Source organism: Athene cunicularia (genome assembly GCF_003259725.1).
Source record: "Athene cunicularia isolate RWA chromosome 4 unlocalized genomic scaffold, athCun1 chr4_part1, whole genome shotgun sequence".
Classification (NCBI taxonomy): domain Eukaryota; kingdom Metazoa; phylum Chordata; class Aves; order Strigiformes; family Strigidae; genus Athene; species Athene cunicularia.
The window spans coordinates 9287333-9304668 of NW_020799098.1; the positions used below are offsets into that span (position 1 = coordinate 9287333).

At 36.4% G+C, this 17336-nt stretch overlaps 1 protein-coding gene across 2 annotated transcripts in view; it reads left to right on the forward strand.

The window, feature by feature from the left end:
- The first annotated feature begins 1060 nt into the window (after positions 1-1060).
- FAM193A (family with sequence similarity 193 member A) overlaps positions 1061-17336 on the forward strand; it is a 46847-nt gene continuing 30571 nt past the window's right edge. The window contains exons 1-6 of one of the 2 annotated variants that reach the window (XM_026847142.1): positions 1061-1122; positions 3650-3895; positions 6226-6392; positions 6681-6848; positions 9580-9814; positions 12997-13121. In XM_026847142.1, coding sequence (XP_026702943.1) covers positions 3806-3895; positions 6226-6392; positions 6681-6848; positions 9580-9814; positions 12997-13121 — 785 coding nt within the window. In that variant the 5' untranslated portion in view covers positions 1061-1122; positions 3650-3805. Of the gene's footprint in view, positions 1123-3649; positions 3896-6225; positions 6393-6680; positions 6849-9579; positions 9815-12996; positions 13122-17336 lie in introns of those variants that run through there. The other variant, XM_026847141.1, reaches the window with a different exon arrangement.

Genomic DNA, 17336 nt, shown 5'->3' on the forward strand with positions numbered 1-17336 from the left:
CAGTTTGAGAGGTTTCTGGTTTGGTAGCAGGGTAAAACTATTTTCTGAACTCTAAATCCAACATGCAAGATGTGGGGGTGCCTCATTATATAGGCTGGCTTTTATTGTGGTCTTTAGAGTAGTCTCAGAAATATTAATGCCAGGCAGTAGTAGGTGGGAAACTGGAGAGCAAAAGAAGGCTAGTAAAAACATTTGAAAGGTGGAAGAGAGGCATGAGGTAAATTATATCTGAAATCCAAGAGATAAACCAGTGCTTAAGAAGAGGGAAGATAAACAATAAAATAATTGACTGACTTTGTCCCCTCTTCCTTTTTTTTTTTTTTTTTTTTAAATCAAGTGCCTTTTCTTCAAGTCAGTGTGATCTAGGGCTCTTCATTGGATTTGTATTCTGTTTTAACTTCACTCTTGTTTTAGTGTCCTCAAATAATGTTGTATGAAAACACTAGGGGCTTGTGAAAGGGACTTCACTGATATCTGGTATAGTCTCTGTAACGCTTGTGGAGAAACATGGTATGGAAGAGACTTCGGAGAGGTTTCTGTGTGAATTATAACCTGGGGCAGAAGAAAGGCTGCTGTGGTGGAATAGCTGAATGCCTTTTGGAGGCTTGCTGTGGAAGAGTCTTCCTGGTTAACACTGCATATTTTTCTAAGCAGTATTGTATTCAACTTTCAAAAGGCAAGAATCTTTGGTAATTGTCTCAATTCACAATAGAAGTTTAAAAGCTAAATGCAAACAATCAAATACAGAAGGAAAAATGTCATTTTGCCTATGATTTCTCTTTTTTCCTGTATCAATTCTTTCATCTTGGAGTTGCTAATAAAACAGCTATAGTGCAAAATTTTAAAATACATAAATTATCAACTTTTGCGTCTGTAGAACTCTTATTACGAAAGAAAAAGGGCTTTTCATATCTGCAGTCAAACAATTATTCAAGTTTCAAAAGCTCTTTTATCAACCCTAAGATGCAGAGGAATGTTTTGGTTTTGCATTTTTTTAATGCTCTTTTAGCATTAAACTCAACTATTGTAATCAATGTACTGCTAATTTTTTTCCAGGTTTCGCTAAATGGTACACAGTTTACAGACAGTTCTGTTGGATCAGAGTTCACAGGTGTTTCTCAGGTATGTGCAGACAAAGTTTGTGCATGTATATGATAGCAGAATTACTTAGTGACAGGAGAAGGTATTAAACAGTATTAAAGGTACTAGAGAATTCCTCTGAAAGATTTCTGTTTGAGATTGGGACTTGGCTAGCTGAAGTCAGTTTCTGATGATTTCACTATTCAAGCTTCAAAAAGCAGTGAAAGCTACTATTTCTAAAGTAAAACTATTGTTATAATAAGCTTGAAATTGGACATAGATGTAAAAAAAAAACCTATGCAATTTTATGGTAATAAAGTTATTCTTGGAGATAAATCTAAATACATAGCAGAGATGCAGTTATTTCTGTTCTGGCTTGTCCTACTTCCAGCTTTCGTTTATGAATGTTATAGCTGAACATGTTTCAGAGAAAAAGTGAGACTGGGTGTTTTCTTTCAGAGATGCATCACACATGTATTTGAAGCCCAACTAAAAAAATATCTTTTCTCAAAATGTACACTTTGCTCTGATTACACTGAAGATGCATACTAATGTATATATAATTCCAACCTTAACTAATCCAGGTAGAGTTTACTGGTGCTCTTGATATGGTCACATGAACAGTCATTGTGTTTTCATTATCTTTTAAATAAATAACTGCAATTCATAGTTAGATTTCAGTATGACAGAGCCATAACAGGAATCTGAGATGCATATGGTCTAGACTTCGTACAGGTTCTGTCAATTTTCTTTGAAAATTTCTAAGCAATTTATTTCTTTCTTAGCAGTTGATTTGTGTTGTGGTCTAGGAACCAGGTGCTCTCATTTGAACTTCCTATCTGTCATAGGTATGGGCCCAGTTGGGAGATTACTCTTGCAAAAGAGTGTCAGTTAGGTTTTCTTAACTTCTGAACTTCTAAGTTTTTGTGCTCTGCTTTTCCTACTTGTTGGAAGATGTTCTGCAGATGATGTTCACAAGAATTTGCCTGCAATAGCTATAAAGATGTCATTGTCATTCTAACAGAGACTTAATCTAGCTTCAGAAAAACTTATTTTAACAAGGAAACTTTCAGGTCTAAGGAGATGAGCAGCCATGGCTTCCTGCATGCAGGGGCTTTAAGCATTAATAAGATCTGATGTTAAGTGCGGGTCAGCCAAGAGGAATGTCTAATTTCAGAAATTTGTTCCTGCTTGTAGACCCAATAAGGGGATGATGGTTCCAGCCTTTCAGGAGGCAACATGAGTCTTCCCTCATGAGAATATTTTATGAAAACCTGCATTAGACACCTGGAGAAATTGTGTGGGTTTTTTTTCTTGCCTTAATGCTCAGTTGTGAGTTCTTGACGTGCATCAGTAAAGTTCTTAGTAAATCTGTGAACTTAAATTTCTCATGAACTTCTGAAAGATAAGAAGATACTCGTGGAGATTAATTCAGTGTGTCTTTTTGATGTCTAGAATTCTCAGTTTTTCTTTCTATATTGCTGAGTGTCAGTCTTATAGATGCAAAGAACACAAAAAAAAAAATCAGAGTTTGTAATGCTGTTCTGTTTTTCTTCAGATGTCAGTAATAGGGAATTAAGTTGTTGTTACTGTGAAGACAAGAAGAGAGTTAGTGAATTGTGTTACAGTTTCAACTGGTCCTTTGCCCTAAATGACTTTTACCTGTGGAATATTTAAAGCAATATTTTTGTTAGTGTTGAGGTTGTAGTAGTATCTAGAGGAATGCTTGAATGACTTATTTAAATTTGTCTTTCCTTTGAGAAAGATTTTAACTATTTTGAGTCTTACATAGAAGATCTTGCTAATTAAGGCAGAGCTAGACAAATCTGTGATTCTGCCACTACAAGATGTTTTGTTCCATTCATTATAACTAAGCTTATGTCTTTTAAAGTTGGGTTCTGTTTGACTTGTGCTGCTTGACATGTTCTTAAGTATCAATCTTGGTGAATAATTAGCATCTTGTGACTGAACCCTAATTTCAGGCACCGTATAATCTTGGAAGAGAAAGTTTTGAACTGCCTCTGTCCTCATAAGTTACCAAGCCTACTTTATTCCACAGCCAATAGTGTATTTTAAGACCCTACCAAGGGTTTCGTTATAAATAAAATTTTAAAAATAAGCTTTTATTAATTAAAAAATTAAGCTTTTAATTTCTGACAAGCTTGGCTGAAAGTGTCTTTTTTTCAGTTAGCATTGAAAAAGGAGGTGACGCAGAACTTTGAAGAGCAGTTATTTTCCTTTTTATCCCTCAGAATGACAACAGTAAAAGGAATTGTACTATCACTTTTTTTTATTTTACTTACTAGATTATTGCATGTAGTCTGAATTATTTCAGAGGGGAAGGCTGTAGTCAATACTCCCTGAAAACATTATTTTTAAAATGGGAATCAGAATTGTTTGCCAGATGGATAGCACTGCTGTGTTTGATCGTGGGACACTCCAAATAGTTACTATTTAATGCTGACTGTTAAAATAGAGGTTGTTTTGTTGTTTTTCTTTAAAATCTCAGAATAAGTTTTTTCTGGTATGTATTTGGTGAATAACCAATTATGAAAACATTTTTTTCTAGACACCGTTTACCTTTGGCTTGGGTCAAAGGGCACCATATACAACTGGCGAGCATTGTCTTCTTTGTAGAAGTGAACGAAAAGATACTTCGCTTTCAGAGAGCGGAATAAAAAATTCTAGCAAAACAGCACTTTCCACATCTCCAAAAGCAAACAATATGCTGCATCTTCCACTGTGGGTGTGTCCAGACTGTCGAAGAACAGTCGAAAAGGAAGAAAGGCATGCTACAATAGAGCAATCTCTTGTGGTAAGTTGGAGTACTTCAGTTCAGTAGACTAAGGAGGTATGTTGTTATGGGCTGAATGCTACTTTGCTTTGGAAGCACTTAAATGCTTAGAAAGTATTTTATGAAAGTTTCAGTGAGTTTTCCTATGAAGTAAACTGAACAGGCAAGTTGTTCAAAAATGAGGAGTTCTGATAAAGAGTTTTGGATTTTTTTGAGTAGAGCAAGGCTTGGGTTTGTTTCTGGCTGGGGTTTTGCCCTTTCAGTTTATTTCATCTCATACTTTCACCTTTTCTGCTTTACTTAAATTGTTTCTTCTACTTTTACTAATGCATCCTTAATGATTACACATTTTTTCATATTTTATCTGCTCATGTGTACTTCCTCCCTTTGTGAGGTAAACTATCTGAATTTTCCTTGTTCTTTCAGGAGTGTTCTTGAGTCACTGCACTTGCACTGCCACCTTCCTGTATGAGTCTGAGTTTTGTCATCTTTTCTTGCCTGTATCTTTTAATGAAGAAGCAGAAGTTTGCATAGTTGTGCACACAGCAGTTCCTTTGTTTCAGCACTGCAAACACTGATTTAATACACGGTGCTACTATCTCAAGTTGTGATTATTTTCTAAATTGTTAAAATCTGTTTTCAGATGAGAATTCAGTCTCACTTAAGAGCTGTGCTCAGTGTAGCAGAAAGATAAAGGGTTCGTTGACAGGTCCAGCAAAACCCCATTAGAAGTAAACTCTGATGCTATACTGCAGAACCAAATCTTCAAAACTCATCTGGGAAGCCACACACTTCCAATAATTGGTAGTATTATAGATTCCAGCTGACATCTCCTTGTAGAGAATTAACAGACTGTGCACATGCCCATAGGCACATACAAATTTGTATTTCAGTAAACAATCAGTGTTAAGAAAGATTGTCTTTGTATAGCATATGTTGTTAAAAGTACAGTTAACGTAGTTTTCTGTAAGAAAAAATTGAGACTATACCACTTCTATACAAGTAGTGTTGACTGATGTTCTTGCTATTAACAAGGGTTGGTAAAATTAATCAAAAGAAATTACATCTAAGGGAATTATACTGATAGTCTGATGGTAAACACATCCTAGAAAGTTCAAAACTCCTCAAGACTGAAGCACATTACTGTTCATTTGAGTCAAAATTTTTTACTTATTTAAGCTCTGTAATGAACTAGTAAAGAAAGTAAGTGTACCGCTAGTGCAAGGAAGGCAGGATTTTTTTTCTAAATATTTTGTTAAGTTATAGATACTCCAGTTAAAATAAAAATTGTCAGTATTTTTTAAATTTTGCAACTGTTTTCTTATTTAAAGAGGAGTTTTTAAAAACAAACAGCGAAAGGATTTTTCAAGTTGGGAAGCTTGACTTAAAAAAAGTAACTAAATGGATTAGTTGGCTAGTCGAATTAGAGAAACCAGCTGGGGAAAAAAAGCAAAATGAGCTAAACCAATCATGTTAGCAGTCACTGCAAGCCAGAGTGTAAGTGGTGTTTGCAATAGATGCTCCTGTGTTTAGGTTGCTGTTGTCCTCAACCTAGCATGGTTTGCCTCAGCGCTATCACCAGTAGCTGGTCTTGCTGTTGGCAGCAAATGCATGCAGGTTTGTTTTGACCTGCATCTGCATCCTGCTCCAGGATCTGTGGTGAAGCTCAGAAACCCCCTTCAGTCATGTTCCTAATGTGGGAAAGGTCTCTGCCTCATGCCACAGAAAGCTGGCAACCTGGGGAGGGTGCAGGAGGGAAGCATGGTATGTACTTGTGCCTGGAGCACAGAGAAGGGAGAGAAAGTGGAATCCAAAATACCAGCAGCCTTGGGAGAGAGGTTTGTGTTGTCTGCTAGTACTGAGTAGCACTGTACACAGCAGAGAGCATCCATTCCCAATGACAGCAGCTTCCTAACATCCATTACTATGAAATAGTATGTCTGGCAGTTACAAACAAGGAGATTTTATGCTTTTTGCTAGAAGGGATTGTTGAACTAGAAGTCAAACATACTATCAAATAGAGACTGAAGACATGTTACTAGTTCATGATTAATCATGGAATGTGCAAACCTACCTTTAGCTTAGTTCATTGTTTATGCTGGAGTACATAAAGGTGATAATTATAACCAACATACTTTGGTTATTAGAAATGAAACTATATTTACTTCATTGGTTTTCTCAGTCAATATCTTGCATTTATTGTGCTTCTTGAACATACATTCTTTGTGCCTGACTGAGTGTCCTCCCAAAATACGTTCAGCACTAATAATTGCCACATTGATATTTGCCTACCTATTTACATTTCAGATATCTGTCCTAAATTGAAGGCTACCTGTATTTTTTCCTTTCAGAGCCAAGACTTCCTTTTGCACATGCCCCTTGGAAACAGTGGATCACAGCAGGAATCTGTAGGAGGAGGAAGAATAACTGTTGGTGCACAGACAGTGCCTGCTGCAGATCTTAGCAATTCCTCTACTTCAGACATAGCATGCAACTGTGAGGCGTGTAATGAGCGCAGGTAAGAACTGAAATCAAACTCAAAAACATGGTTCCTGTAGTCAGACTGTCAGCAGCGTTGTGGCGTATTTGTTGGTGCATGTTTAAACTCTTTAAACAGGCTATCTGACAATAACAGTAACTTATGGATGTCAGCTTCTATCCAATTGCATACTTTCTTTCAGGCATGTACTTTTAGGTGTTTTCAGATGTACATTGTTTTTCCTGAAGAGCATCTTCAGAATAATAGGGAGCAATACACCTATGCAATGTACAAATAGAGAGTAATTATTTTTGTCATTATTTGCAGAGAAAATTCAGCAGAGCCTGAACGTGAGCCTCAGCAGCTTCAAAATTACTGGTCAGAAGTAAGATACATGGTTCGGTGTATATATCGCCAAGCTGGGACCCCTTTGGCAGATGACCAAGACCAGTCTTTGGTACCAGATAAAGAAGGAATGAAAGAGCTGGTGGATAGGTATAGCAGCTTGAAAAATACCTATTAATTGCTAAGAGGATTTTTTTAGATTAGTTTTTAAGTAGTTTGGAATGTTGCTTTTTAGTCGAATGTTATTTACCTTCTGTAAGTCTGATTGCTTGGAATGATTGCCTCTGCACTAGAATGAAAAGTCAGAACAGTCAATTCTATTTCATACAGGATTTTTAAATGCTAGATTGAATGCATGGGAAGCTATTAAATTCATATGGTATTTGCAATATTAATGTATAATTATGGAAGGGTCTCAAAATATTTTTCTTCAGAAGACCTTGAGTTTATTATTAGTAAGTATTGAGTATTATTAGTAAGACACTGTTTGGTTTGAATTGACCCACGTGAAATCTTACTTTGTTGATCTAAGCTGGGTAATTATAGTGCTTGCATCTTACTGTAGTTGTAACAGGTAGAAGAGACTTTTTGAAAAGGAAAAAAGGAAAAAAGTGGAGTTTCATCTCAGTTTCTGTCTAACTGAAGGTGTGGTCAAGGAATAGTTGATCTCCTTAATATATTAAGGTCTGACAAACAGTAGTTCTTATGTGGAGTTTCTAGTTGAAGCTAAAATCTGGCGAGGTAAAAATCTTCTGAAAGATTATAGTCACCTAGCATTGTAGTTTAGATGACTATACCTTGAATCAGCCTTAATAGATAATTAAGTATATTGCACTTCTGTTATTTAAAAACTGAGCGTTTGGTTTTGAACATGAGTTGTGTAAATGTAGAGTAATATAGCATGCCTCCCTATTAGTCACACTTTGTTTATTTAAGGGATCAAAACATGCAGTGTAGGTTTTGAAATCAAAGATGCTTAAATGTTGCATAGTGTGTAGGTAATTAAAACTGAATCACTGCTAAAATGGTTGTTGATTTTTATGCTGTTTCTTTTTAATGGAAAAATTTTGGAAATTGGAACACGTACTATGTGCCTTTTTATGTACTTGGGTGCTTTGATTTCTCTAGAACTGTTTTTCACTTTTGAGAGATTAAAATACAAAGGCAGAAACAGGATCCCAGAGAAGGAAACCTTAAATGTCAATATGATTATTGTTCACTCTAGTGCCTTATGATCTCCAAAATATGAATACAAATAAGATACTGAGTTTGAGCAGACACCAGTGTGTCCAGTCCATGGTGCTAATGTCACACAAAATTTAACAAAGCTAGTCAGTGTAGGTATTGAAAGTGTAAAACTAAAACAAATCAACCAACCAAAACAAAAAAACGCAAACAAACCAGGTAGGTAGCATGCCAGAAGTCATGCTGTGTCCAAGTAACTGTGTTTAAAAGGCAGAAATTCCTAATTCCATGCTCAGATCTGTTAGACCCAACTGGCATGAAGTGGACTGCCTGGTGGTCTTACTTGAAAATAAATAGTGGTGCCAGTTACTGTCCCTGCTGTATGTTGGAGCACTTCATGGCAATATGATAGTAATCTATTTCGTGAGTGATGAGGGAAGAGCTGGGACTAGATAGCAGTAGACGTTTATTCATCTAATTCTTAAGTACTTATCTAATGCCTTTCTTCTTCCCCACCTCCCTGTGCTGTAAAAACCCTGAGGCAAGTGCTTAAACTTCTCACACAGGACGTTAAATAGTATGATTTCACTCTAAAGTGCTTCAAAGCAGCCACTGTGTTCAGTTTTCTTCTGTGTGAGGTGGTTCAAACCCATGTCTTGCTTCCAGGAGAGTATCAGACCTAGCCAGCTGTATGCTGTCCTTAGCAGGAAGCCGTGACCCTCTTTGAAGCTGTGTTTTACAGTGACAAGTCTTGCAGGTATTGAGTGGCTGAATAAAGTGCATGGAAGGCAATATGATTCTGAATTTTCAATGTTAGTGTGCTTCCCCGGGACAAATGTGTCACAAATTCTGGTCCCTATTCTAGATTTTAAATAAAAATAATTAAAAAAAAATACACCAGTCATTTATAATGATTGCAGTTAAGTGCTACTTCAGTAGAGCATCCTAAGTTACGTTCCTTGAAGGACATTCTTTGTGGCCCGGTGAACCCCACACCTCTGCTACACAGTGGCATAGATTTAATAAAAGCTGCAAAAAATGTCATTATAGAGAAGATCTGCTACTTGGAGTGAGAAACTCTCAATGAAGGTGAGAAGGAGTTTCACGAATGAGTGTCTTAAGCTTGGTAAATGTATAAAATGTCATCTTTCAGTTCAGCTTAACAACAGAGGGTCCCCCAAAGCAGTCACCAAGCCCAGTCTGGTTAGTATATATTTAAATATGTTCTGGCTGCCTAACAAATCAAGCTCTTCCAATAGCTTGAAGTAAATTGCTCTTTTCAACAAGATATTAATTGGGCCTAGAGCTGGCTGCTCCAACCAGGACATGTATTAGGGCTGTATGTAAGAAATAGAGAAGTTGTAAAGAAGGTTACCTAAAGAGTCTAGGTGTCTGTAGAATTGCATGCAAATTGAATAAAGGGGTTTTTAAGCTCACAAGTTGGAAGTGAAATACTGTAGTCCTAAATTAATTTGTTTCTTAGGTGTGCAAGCATCCTAGTCCTAAAATACCCAGGAGCTCTGTTCCACAGTGTAAAAGTAGGGGACTGGACTGTGTTCTCCCAGATTTAAGGTTGTTCTGTGAACACCTAGCCATTGCTTCCTTTTGATGACAATGATGGTAACTGGTAAATATTTTTAGGAAAATGAAGATTGATAACACACTTTGTTTTGTCATAAATATTCTAAAAATACAGGCTTTGTGAAAGAGATCCATATCAGCTTTATCAACGGTTGGAACAGCAAGCTAGAGAATATGTGCTTGAAATGAAGGTTCGTCTGCTCAGACACTTGTCACTGGGATCTAAAGTCGCATCAACATTAGCAATACAAGGGCCACCACAGGCACATCAGTTCATCTCACTCCTACTTGAAGAATACAGTGCACTCTGTCAGGCAGCATGTACAATCAGCGCCTTTCTGGTTACTCTGGTAAGACTGAAAAAGTAACCTTTGTGCTTCTGCTTGCTAGGGGTAATGCCAGCAGAGCTGTTCTGGGCTCTTTTCAGGTGTCTTCTGTGGTTTGTGAAATACAGGGGGTTTGTGTCTGCATGCTTGGAGATGGGGAGATTCTGAAAATGCAAATTTAAATCTTCAGAAATGTAAATTAAGCATCTCTTACAGCGAAATGTTTAAATTATCTTTTGTTTGTAAAGAAAAAGGTGGGATGTTGTTTGTGGCACTTATTCTGAAACTAATCTTTAAGTAGATCTACAAGATTTTAGATAATGCCTTTGAAAATGTGTGAAGACTTCTCTGTTAATCTTTAATGGTCTCTTGACAACCAAATTTAAAGGACACAAACTTTGTGTATCACTAACTTAAATTGTTTCAAGGTTGAATTTTTCTTTTCTCTTGTAAGCAAGAATGCCTGCTTGAAAAGATGATCTGCCTTGGAATTAATGTGCGATGTTATTTATTATTTCTGAAATTGTTGCTATTAAATACTTGTTTTTTCAACTGATTGTGGTGTTAGATTTGAGATTATATTGTCAAGTAGAAAATAAGCAATAGCCTTAATCTCTCCTTGAATAACTATCATGAGTGAGTAATACAATAAACAAATTCTGTAATTCTGTTTAAGGGTTGAGGAGGTTATTAATCCCATTTTGCTAATAATCCTTTCCTGTACATCTTTTGTTAATGTTCTTATCCTGTGCATCCCTTTTCTTGTGTAAACTTTGTGGGGGAAAAAAAAGTGGATAAACTGGTAAATTGGGTTTTATTGCCAATTAGCTGAAAGTGACTGTCTAGGTATATAAAGAGAAGAAAACAGTAGTCAGTAACAAGACTATGGCCACAGGTGAGAAGGATATAAAATGGAGGGGAAGCAGAGTGTTGTTACTGAGGTAGGACTGCTAGTAAAATTGAACTGGCAAAGCAGGAAGGTGTTTCTATTGAGAAACTTGAGCATATCTGATGCTTTTTTCTGTTGTCAGTTCTCTGTATTTGCTGTTGTCTGTATTGTCTTCCTCAGCTTTCTCTTAGATACAGATGTGAAGTCATTACCATCTCTATTTTATTGGCTGCTTTTAATAGTCATCAAGTCTCTAACAAGGTGCTTGACAGATGATTACTCTTCAGGTTGATTTGCCTTGGAATTTAAACTTGTTCAGCTGAAAAGCAGATGGATTACAGTACAAGTGTTAGCTTTCTCAAAGTGGATCTGCCAGTAATGAACTTGCTAGTGCCAGAATTACATAGCTGATCAGAAAATAACCTTGTAATATTTTTTTCTACTAGTTATTATTGTGAACTAGTAGTCATGAAAACTTAGTAGGTAAAAGAGATTGAGGTAATGGCCATCATGAGACAGAAGATGCTTGAACTTCCTAATCTACCCCTTTTCTGCCAAAATTCAAAGTAAAATAAAAATCCTATTCTAAAAAAACAAAACATAAGAAAACACAAAATGCCCTAGATTTTTTCCTTTTCTTTCTGGAGCCCAGTAAGTACTGAAAACGTTCTACTAAGCTGAAATGTGAGAATGTAGCATATTGCCTCTTGTCATATGTTTCTTAAATGTATTAAATAACATTTTTTAACAACTAGAGTAGTATGTCACAGCTTTCAGTACAGATAGTATGGTCACTAGCCTTTTCAGTGTGCACGGTTGTTTTCTTTTAAGATACCAGTGCACTATGGAAGAATGCATCTTTTTAATTGAAACAGGTAAAAAGCAGTCAAGATCTCTAAACCTAGTGCAGCCTTCCTTTTGAAGGTAAAACTTCACATGTAGCATGCTATACAAAGGCATGTAATGCCTTGAAGCTCCACCTGTGAGGAACTAATTTCTCAGTGAAATTATGAACTAACAAACTTCAAGAGCAGGAACTAAAGCTTTGTGCCCCACGAGGAGATGACAGATTATACTGGCAGCAAGCTGGAAAGACTGAGGTCAGTACCGAAAAGCCCTTAGGTACACAGTATAACAGACCAGAAGGGAAAACTTACTTGGTATTTCTTTGCAAGAAATATTATGATCTGTGCAATCTGATATACAAGATTTTGTAGATAAGTGTTGACTGTTTTGTTCAGTGTAATATGGAAATTGCTTAGGAAATCAAACATTCTCAGTGTTGACCCTTGAGAAATTATTAGCAATCTGTAAAAATCTTTAAAATACTTAAGACATAATGTTCGAAGTGAAAGGGTATGTTTCTTGGGCAATTCAAGAAGGGTGGGTGGTGGGTTTTTAAAAAATAGTAAGAAAACTGCAAACTTCATTCTCTTTTCAAATATTGATAGTCTCATGATTAGTTCTGATACAATACCTATTCGGTTTTTAACCGATTATGCTTAACAAAACATGGAAATGCCAGAGTATTCTGGTATTTCTGGGTACTCAAGGTTACAATGTGTAGAGTTCACTTGGTGATCTGATAGCCAGAACGTTTGCACTAAATTTTGCTGTGTGGGTGAGTCCTGGTACAGAAAACCCATGTACTGCTGGCTGTATGTGGGGAAAACTTACTGTCTTGAAAAAATATTATATTTGTCTTAGATTCTTATGTTTTGATAATAATAAAGTTTTAGGCCTTGAAATTGCATACAATTATGTGTTAACCTCAAATAGAAAAGCATTCTGTTTACTAGAAATTAAGCTGTTGGACTCTTGTCTATTTAGAAAATTTCATTTTTGAAGCTGTACTTGGAGAGAACTGTTTATTTAATCTTTATTCAAAACTGACATGAATTGTAGCTTGCCTTCATATATGTCTGTTTTTATTAGATAAGTTCAAAGAACGGAAGACTAATCAGAAATAGACAGTTGTTTGTCAAGAAAACCTGAGAATAACTGGTTCAGATAATAAAATACACCTTTCAGTGCAGAAAAGAATAGGAGCTTTCAACAGCGTAGCTGATTTTTCTTTTTGTTTCCTAATCCATGACAATTTAGAATAACAAAGAATGAAGCTATGGTTATTTAAGTCATTAAAGAATTACTTAAAATCTAAGTTTCTGGGTATTAAAACTGGGTAAGATCTGAGCTGGATAATCCACCAGTAGGTTGGAAATTAGATTAAAAATAACCAAACCTTGCTTCAGACATAATTGTGCTTTTGTTTTTTCTACCCCTGGCTTATTTCTGGTTTGTTTTGGTTTTGTTACAGGAAAATGAACATTTGAAGAAATTTCAGGTGACATGGGAATTGCACAATAAGCATCTGTTTGAAAACCTGGTATTTTCTGAGCCACTCTTGCAGAATAGCTTGCCAACATTGGTGTCACAGCTAAGGTAGAGTTTAACTTTGCTTTTGTAATTTAAAGGAGAAGTGAAAACCCATGTTTGCAATCAGAATGTTTAAAAAAAAAAAATTCTCCACTGCTTCTACAATTTAATAGGTAAAAATCCTTGTTGATCTGCCTTGAGAACAGTATTGAGCAGGCTGCTGTCATAACTTGCTTGTCAGAAGAAATACTACTTAATCTGCCTGCTTGTACGTTACCTAGTAAAATGACAGCATCCTATGAAAATGCTGATGGTATGACTGAATAGTACTGTTTTCACTTGTCAGCAGACATTGTTACTGTATTTAAGCTCTACAAGTGAGTTAAAGCCTCAGTGCCATTGTGCTTCCCACAGTGTACAAATAACTTAATTTTGGACTTCTAAGCAATCTTTTCCTTGGAGAAAGTAAAAGAAACAAAATCCCTTGCTATATGTGCTTGTAGGTCTGATGGCATACTGCTTTTCTTGGGGCTTTAAAATGTGTATTTTGTAGGAGGGTTCCTCTGCTTGTAATTTGTGTACCTGCAAAGTGTTTGGGGTTTTAGGGAGGAGTTACTAATTTATAGAAATTATCTTAAGTCCAAACATTTTTAAAGTACAGTTATGGATGGTTTGTGTTGACCTCTCAATGTTGTTTCTGATGAATCGGGTTTTATGCTCTGTGTACCTGTGCTTCAAATGTATTGTCTTGTGTATTTTTCCATGGTACAAGAGCAGTTTGATTAAGTCTGTCACAAGAGGTGTTTCTCACAGTGAATAAAGAGATTTCTGATGAGTTCTCCTTTTGTTAGTAGATACTAGAAAGGTAAGCAAGGAAAGGGAAGAAAGCTTAATTATCATCAGACTGAGCAAGAAGTCTAAGGTCCCTCAGAATAATTAGTTTACGTGAAGCTGGGTTGGTACTGAAAACCTTTTCTTTCCTTTTTTTGTTTTTCCCCGCTTTTCTCCAGGCAGGTAATTCTGTTGCTATGCTCAATAGCATGTTGTTCAAGCACGTATTTTCCCAGTGATCTGTGTTTGACTTCCTAGTACCCCTGTCACTGACACTATCCTTCAGTCATCTCCATGCTTTCTGACAAGGCTTCTTTGGATTGTTTTCATTTCCCTGTTGTTCTCACCTGCTACTACAGTTGAAGTCTGAGCAACAGAAGGTGTTTCTCTGCAAAACTTCACTGTAGTGACAGCTACCTTTGAGGCTTAAATATGAAGTAGTCAAAATCTCTTCCTGCAGGAATTTCTTTTCCAGTTAGCTCAATAGCTTTAAGGCTGTTTCACATAAACTGTGGTTTTGCCTAGATTGATTTATGTGATCTATGGTTTCTAGTTTATATAGTGTATGTCTTGTTTCTCTTCGGTAAACATAGATTATGTCTGTTTTCATGGACTCTCAGGGTTTTACTGCTGACTTCTCTGGGTCTTGAAGTAAGAGAATTAGGTGGCCTTTCCAGAGAAATTTTTCTGGAGGATAATCTGCCTTCCATTGGGAATTGGTGGAAGAATGCTCCATCAGAGAGGCCTCACATGGAGAAGCAGGGATCAGCCTATTCCCCTGATCATTTGGTCAGTAGAGAATCATTTGCATGCAGTAGAGAAGGGGTTGCCAGACTTTTTTTTACAAAAGAGCATTGACCTCATTGTTTTCTTTTCCTGAAGAAATGTGAAATAGCATATTGGCATCTCAGCTTCACTTAGATTTTGGGTGTTCACCCTTTCTCCCATCCCTTACTCAAATTGCTAAATTTTTTGTGCATCTCTGGGTCTTTCAAAATATATAGTTGATGTGCTGTGATTAGTTCCAAGGATGCTTATCAGATGTCAGACCAGAAGAGATGTTCACTTAGGGAGGTTTAAACAGCAGCCTTGTGAGGATGGACATTACTAGCTGATACAAGATCAACTGAGTCAGTATTCCACAGGACTGATTATCTACTCAGGATAAACTACCAGGGTCTTAATGTGTTCTATCTTGTTCTGCTACATAGTCAACACCTCTGGTTTGTTTAGGAGGCACACTCAGTTGTACAATCTGCAGACCAGCTGTAAGAGCTGTCTGTATGCTTATCAAGAGTTAAATAATCAGCAGACCTTGTACATCAGACACAGCATTCCATAAGGCTGTCTTTTCATAGTCAGTCTTAAGGAAATCCAGTCCTTTCATAGTCCTTCCTGATGCAGGTGTCTATATGAAAGGTTTCTTAGAGGTTCAATATCCTGAGGTAAAATGCTTTTGATTACGTGCAACCACTGACATGCTTCCTACACTCAGTGGATTACTTTATTGGGGCTTGATAATGAAATAACTAACTGATATCAGGGGCTTTTCTGTCCTCTTTGCTTTCCCTGTATGGGATGGAACAGTGTTCAGGGTTTATGCACAGCTTCAGTTAAATGCTGTTGGCCAAGAAATTCTGGGTTCCTGATCAAGATATATAGGCATACAGGAGGGATCTGTGTTAACAGGTATGCCTGGAAGATTCAGTTACTGTAAAGTAAGCAATTACGTTAAGTTTTACATGTGTGTGATGCTTTCTGTTATCTTTTTTTTTTTTACTACAGTCCAGGAATATATTCCACCTCTGTTTTCAGGACTGAAATATTACCTAGATTGTTGCTTTATACTTGTCTCGATAGCTGAAAGTATATTTACTTGTAGAATGTTAACATTTTACTCAAAAGTTAGAATAAAAATTGAAAGTGTAAATGCTGTGGCATGGCTAACCTATACTTTAAAAAAAAAATTCTTTTGCTTCCAGCTTGAGAGCATATTTAAATAAGATTTTATGCACTATGTTTGAAAGAATAGTACTACTCAGCAGCTGTTGTGAAAAAAGATCTTGACATCTGTACAGTAGGGATCAGAATTTCACATAATTGCATAATACCATAAACACAGGCTTCAAGAAAGTAAATTGTGATCTAGTAACAGGTATTGACAGTCCTGATAGTGAGGACTGATGCTGAGGAAGTGTGGTATCCTAAACTCACCATATCACTTTAAATTGCTTTTTGTATTCTACCCAACATGGACTTCCCAATTTGTTAATGCGCAGAATTGCTTATGCACCCTTCTGAAGTGGTTGCATTGCAGGTTCTGGGCAAAAATAACAAAATAAAATCAGCTCTAATTTATTGGCAGAGTCATGCTAACAGCTGTAACTTAATGTTTACTGAATTGTCTGTTTGCTCAGCTCTTCATTATACTTAATTGCCACATTTAAATTAAGGGCTTAGTCCTTTGCCAGATGATAGGCTGGCCTATGTAGTTCTTATGTAGGGTTAGTATCTTGTTGCAGTGGAAATCTACAACAAACCTTCCTGAAATACTGGAATGGGACTTACATATCAAATTGAGATGCTTGAGTTTTGTTTTTCAGTATTGGCACCAAACAACCTCTCTACCTAACTGATTACCAATTGGTTTTCTCTTAATTACTGAGTAGGAGAAATACTGAAAAGCTTCAGTTTATTTGTGGCAATTTATAGGTCATGACAATTCAGTGTGTTTTAAACATGTTATCAAATAGAATTTTTTTCTTTTTATTTCTGAAGTCAAGATTTCAGGAGCTTGCTTATTTACGAGGAATCTTTGTGATGATGCACTGTAATAGATTTTTTTTTTTTAAAGAAATTTGCTGTACAAAAATGTAATAGGAGACAGATTTACCTCTCTTTCTACTAATTTTGGGGCTCCTTACAGAGGCAGTCATCAGTGAATGGTATAACTACATTTTGAACTTGATGCCACTCAAGTGTAGTAGATAACTGCATGCAACCAAATTATCTCACTTGCCTCATTTTACAGCACTTCCCCCAGCTGTAACTCCAACTCGTCTAGTAATCTTTTTAGCATTGATCATGAGAGTTCTGATTAACAAGATTCTGGCTTTATTTTTTACTATATAGCTGTTCAGTAAATAGTCAACATGTATATTTAGCCCATCAAATTTGGAAGGATAAATATATCAAGCAACAAAATTTGAATAAATACGGATCAGTAGGTTTGACATCTGGTTGCTCGTGGGAAAGAGGCTCTAGAAATGTTGCACTTCCCACATTCTTGCTATTGTTGGTTACAGAACATTGGAACAAGCAGTTGTTGGATATTTTTTGAAAAATGACTTAAAATACTTAATTTTGGGATACAAGCAGCAAAGTGGGCCTAGGTGTATCAACAACTGCACATTAACAACACTTTTTTTGGCCAGCAGAACTTAATAGCAT